Source organism: Trypanosoma grayi, assembly GCF_000691245.1.
Source record: "Trypanosoma grayi strain ANR4 Tgr_1102_V1, whole genome shotgun sequence".
NCBI lineage: Eukaryota > Euglenozoa > Kinetoplastea > Trypanosomatida > Trypanosomatidae > Trypanosoma > Trypanosoma grayi.
The window spans coordinates 1-5,216 of NW_008826721.1; the positions used below are offsets into that span (position 1 = coordinate 1).

The 5,216-nt window shown below is 51.8% G+C and overlaps 3 protein-coding genes across 3 annotated transcripts; all 3 read right to left on the bottom strand.

Moving 5' to 3' along the window:
- Window positions 1–3,385: 3,385 nt before the first annotated feature.
- DQ04_11021000 (hypothetical protein) lies at window positions 3,386–3,655 on the bottom strand (the record flags this gene model as incomplete). Its single annotated transcript, XM_009316422.1, has 1 exon — window positions 3,386–3,655. The coding sequence occupies one exon, from the start codon at window positions 3,653–3,655 to the stop codon at window positions 3,386–3,388; it is 270 nt and encodes an 89-aa protein (XP_009314697.1).
- A 314-nt stretch (window positions 3,656–3,969) lies between these two features.
- DQ04_11021010 (TcC31.12) lies at window positions 3,970–4,389 on the bottom strand (the record flags this gene model as incomplete). The annotated part of the gene is made up of 1 exon (XM_009316423.1): window positions 3,970–4,389. The coding sequence occupies one exon, from the start codon at window positions 4,387–4,389 to the stop codon at window positions 3,970–3,972; it is 420 nt and encodes a 139-aa protein (XP_009314698.1).
- A 97-nt stretch (window positions 4,390–4,486) lies between these two features.
- Window positions 4,487–5,216, bottom strand: DQ04_11021020 (rab1 small GTP-binding protein; the record flags this gene model as incomplete). The annotated part of the gene is made up of 1 exon (XM_009316424.1): window positions 4,487–5,216. A coding segment is annotated over one exon (730 nt), but the record flags the coding sequence as incomplete, so codon positions are not given.

The following is a 5,216-nucleotide window of genomic DNA, read 5'->3' on the forward strand; positions in this document are numbered from 1 at the left end:
GCAACCCCATAGAACCCCCTCCCCCACTCAAAAAGCCTCGAATAGAATCGCCTGCAGCAAACCAAGAGGCAGCGCCTTTGCTTTTCCGTGGCCCAGCCAACTGCCCGGAGCGCCAAACCCGCTTCAGCTGTCAGGCACGCATTGTGATTCACATGGTCAACAAACATGGATTCACACACGCGCGCACACTCTGAAAAGCCAAGCATCCGACAGCTGCGCGGCCACCGGACACCCCGCCAGACCCAAGGCCCAAAAGCACAAATCTGGACACGGCAACCGATCCCAACCCGATCACCACAAAGCGCCGAGAATAATTCGTTTTCACCTTACGCGCGGCGCTGTACAAAACGCAGGCGGGGTTAGCGCGGCACTTTCACTGCTTTTCCCACCCATAATGCCAAAAAATAGAACGAAACGACGGCGGGAGGTTGAAGAGAAGGCCAAAGACTCGCCTTTTCAATGCCACCACTGTGGATTTAGGACCCTAACGAAGACGGGGCTCTTATCCCACATTCGTGTCAAGCATCGCCCCCCACAAAAGCCACCACGCGCAGCGGCCNGATTTAGGACCCTAACGAAGACGGGGCTCTTATCCCACATTCGTGTCAAGCATCGCCCCCCACAAAAGCCACCACGCGCAGCGGCCCCACGACAAAATCTAAGTTGTCCGATGTGTTACAAGGCCATTTACAATGCTGGAGGAATGGCAACCCACATCAAATATAAGCACCCTGGCAGGCCGAGCAATAGCATGTAAGAACCAAACAAAGAAACACCAAGGCCCCCAAAGGGAGAGAGAGAAAGCGAGAGATAGAGAGAAATCCACTGCCTTGCGCGCTGCCCCCATAAAGCAGTAAGTAATTGACGAAACATTATCACATCCCCCAAAGCGTACGAGAATAGAGGCATCTTTCCAGATGGAAGCACCAATAAAATACGATGGAAAAGAGCCCCCGCCACCAGAGCAGCAGAAAGAAATACAACGCAAGGTGTGCTTGAAAAGGTTCGCTGCTATTGATTCTGCCTGCTCACACTGCAGACAATTTTATGAGAGCCAAGGGGCACCCACGGCAGGAAAACCCCAGGGGCTCAAAGAGGATGCCCCCGAGGACCTGGCCCCCCTGCCTTTCTATGCCCAACATGCGGGCACCAGCGCCACAGCAAACACGGACCCACAAGGCACCGCATGAGCACACATGGGTTCAAGCTGGGCGCCGTTAAACCAAGCCAACGCAGAGAGTACAAAGAGACAAGCTTGCACCTCGTGGGCTGCCCCGCACCAAAGTGCCCCCACTGCCACTTTAATGCGGGCGGGGGAAACATGGAGAAGCTATGCTTCACGAAAGGGTTCGCTTAACACCTTCTTGCATTAAAAAGGCATTGTCCTCAACAGACTTCCCCGAAACAAACGATGACTACCATAAAATGGGAGCAGGCGCGCCCCATTCTCCCCTCTAAGCTCCACTAGTTTATAGATTTTTGACGAGCCCATCGCCAAACGAGCCGCCCCTATGCGCTGCTTTGGCCCACAAAAAGCGGCAAGTAGGCTTACGGGGTGCTGAGTGAGGGTTGCAGCCGCCAGAATTTGCCAGCGTGTGTTTTCCGAGACAGGCGGTCCTGCAATGTATTAAATTACACGAAAGTTAAGTAAAACAAAAAAAAAATAAAGAAAATGTGCTAGCGCAGAATTGTTCCAGTCGGCTGTTTTTCTGGGCCCCCACCCCTATACCAACCGCGCTTCTGTCCCGAGGGGCTGGTTACACCTTTGGTTCCACGAAACGAAGAGTCACATTTTGACGCCGAGCACGTGAAAAGAAGGTGGTGTAAGAGAAAGCATGCCCCTGTTGAAGGGCCCATTAAGGGATCATGTCTCTAATGATAGTCTGGGTAAAAACAGTTTTCAGCATGCGGTTGGACAGAATAGTCTGGGTCTTACTTTCTTGGATAGGAAATAAAAGAATAGTAAGATATTGTTGCCGTCAACGCTTGCCTTTCCGCATCTTAACATATAGGGAAAAAACTTTACGAAGGGAAAGCAATTAATTATTTTTGTTGGTTTTTAGTTTGGGAACAACCAAAAAAGGCCAATTTAATTTTTTTAGCTTCCTGCGCTTTTCTTCGCTAGTTCCACAACGTTGCCGGCTCAAGTGCTTTACGCCCCGATATCTGAAAATACTGTTTACAGGATATTCCAAAAGGGAACGTCGCGCCAAGTGCCGTCTACCTTCAGGTCTTTTGATACTCCATCGATTTTTTCCACTTACAGTATCTTTGTCTTTGAGTGCGCGTTTACTTCACGCACTATATGCTTAATGTCGGCGGCATCTAGACAGGTACGAAGCGACACCCCAGGATGTTGGCGGAAGACCCCCAAGGCCAGGCGAACCGCGCGAGCAGACGCTGATGAAACAATGCGGGGCGCTCTGCTCCAAGCGCCCCCGATGACGAACACCCCCACCCGAACTTTAAATAATAAGGCTTACCGCCCGCACGCTGGCGCATCTACGGCAAGGGTGGTGGAATTGGGCGCCTTGTGTCGGAGTGGGCCGTTTCACTTGCCAGTGAACACCCTAGCCATTTCTGAGCCAGGCGGGCGCGAGGTGTGGTTGCCCTGCTGAATCCTGAGGGTGTGGCGCACTTCGGTCTTATTGCGACAACTGCCGATTCACCATATTCAGGAAAAAATAATAGGGGAAAAGAGAGTTTCTCTGCCCGGCGGCCGCATACATCATGCGGGATGCTGTACTTTCTATTTCTTGTACGAAGAATCTGTTAAATGACGGTGCGTCCCGCAGTCGTCTTAAAGTGTTTTCTTGGCTTAGCGATGTCGTCTGCAAAACGTGATTAAAGTGAACTCCTAAGAAAACTTATTTCTGGCATTAACGCTGCCGCTTGCCGACTATGGTGCCGCATTGGCTTATGTTTTCTGACAAGCGTTTCCCCGCTGATCCAATAGAGAAGCTGACCCACCGATGTGTACGTTATCTATCCATATGTGAATCCTCTTTGCGAGCTCTGCTGCATGCAGCGTCTCTACGACCTCAGGAGTCCACGCCGAAACCCTAGCAATGGTATGCTGCATCTCAGGAGAGCATTCGTGTTCCTTTGAAAGGTGAGTTACTTTACAAGCTCATTAGATTCAGTCGGACACCGAAAATTTGCTCGTATGGCTTTTAGCAAAGCGACTCAGAATAGTTTATACCGCACCTTTCCTCTATTAAGTAAAAGGAGAGAGCAGGAGAGGACTTACATTTAATTCTCATCGCGAAAACAATGCCCCTAGTTTCCATAGTCGGGGATCTTCCAGTAATATCCAAACATTGTATTTATAGAGAAGTTAAAAAGCTTGCAATCAACTGAAGAAAAAGAGGTGCTAAAAGCACCCTTAACCCACCTCCCACGCCCCCCTTCGCAAGTTCCACCCCTTTGCAATATCCGCCGGTAATGCCTTAGCCCCGCTTGAGATGCCATCCGCAGGATTATTTTCCGACGCGACATAGCCCCAGGTGGCGTTTAGGCCCTGGTCGCGCAGCGCCCTGTCGATATGCCCCGCCCCTGCCGCCAATGCATCGGAATGCTTGCTGCTTTTGTTCATAATATGCATTGCTGCGGCGGTGTCGATGCATATGTGGGATGTGGTAGGCAAATTCCCCATGAAAGCGAGCAGGGCCAATCCGGTGGCCCTCGCTTCGGCCTGTGTAATGCTGTGGGGGGCTTTTTCCCACGCACCCCCCGTGGCCCACACACCCCCCCCATTATCCTTAAACAACAACGCGCCCATCCATATAAAGAGGCGCCGGACACTAAAACCCCTGAAGTCGGTATAGCTCTTGGGGGTTTTGCCGGATTATCCTGCAAAGAAGTATCCAACCATTTCCGCCCGACCTTAAGGGCAAGGGGGTAAAGCTGCTGGACCTTGGGCCTCTATCAGGCCCCTGTTTAGTCATGGCAGCCTTCGGCGCACCATTTTTAAAAAGAAATAATGACGGAAATGTGAACCCCCGCCGCACACATCGTGCGTGAAGTTGGGTCTTTCAATTCCCCAACCAAATTCTTTCGGAGGGGCGTAACGCTCTTCAATTTCTGCAATGTTTTCTCACTGAGAAATACCGTCTTAGCCGCGTGGTTGAAACAAAACCCTATGAATTCATAACGCGCGGTGGGGGCCTCATGGCCCCCCGCTATCGCGCCGCATTCGCGCATGTTTTCCTCAACGATGCCCCCCCAAATCCCTACGCTTTTACGCGGCCTTCTAATACGACCATTACCTTTCCACACGTGTAGAGTTGATTCCGGCGGGGCTGCATAAGGCGGTTTGACGGCTCCTCGGTCACCTGCCAAAACCCTTGCTTTGGTATGCGCAATTTCCGGGCCGCGTTTGCTCCCCATGGGGGGCCGTGTGAACTTTACCAGCTCACCCTTTTCCGTACGACAACGGAAATTTCTGGGTCTGTTTGCTGGCAAGGCTGCCTGAAAAAAAATGACTTTAGATCAAAAATGACAGCCGTCCCATCATAAACCGCACCCAGGTACTGGCAAAAAAATGCCCCAGAGGATCCATAGCCTCCTTGTCCTCTTGTTCATTTTTTTTTTTGCCTTTGGGCCATGCTATGAAAAGGCGGCACAGCCCCGACTGTTTTTCCTCCACTACCGTAAAAGGCACCACCCACCCGGTAGTGGGTAGCTTTGGTGCGGTTTGAATAATACCAGCCCTCTTCATAACCTGGGCGCCCCCTCCTGCCATTCTCAAGAGAGGCCCTCGTTCCCCTGTCCTGAAAATAGCTGGCTGTTGCGCCAAGTCCCACACTGCGTTAAACCGTTCCAGAGCCTTAGAATTGAGTCGGCTCCAGACCCAGCGCAGTGAGAGAGTATCTACATCTACCTGTTGTAACGGTAACTTGCTTTCATCGTTCTTATCGGTCACCCGCGTGCGATGGGTACGTCGCAAAATGCTATGCCCCTGAAAAAGTTGTACCTCATCCTTCTCCCTATCCGGATAGGCCCATGGAGTCAGAGCCCATTTGCTGACCTCGTTTACATATATGCCGTCAGGTGTGCGGATTTGTTGGCCAAAGCGACCCACGGCCCTATGTAGCGAGCTGTGCTGCGTGGCGGCTCTGGGGGGTCTGCGTGTTTCCCCAACTGAGCCCGCAGTCGAGGGTTGAGATCGTGTTCGATCACCGCTGCGGCTGCATGCGCCAGTGCCCCTCTTTTGA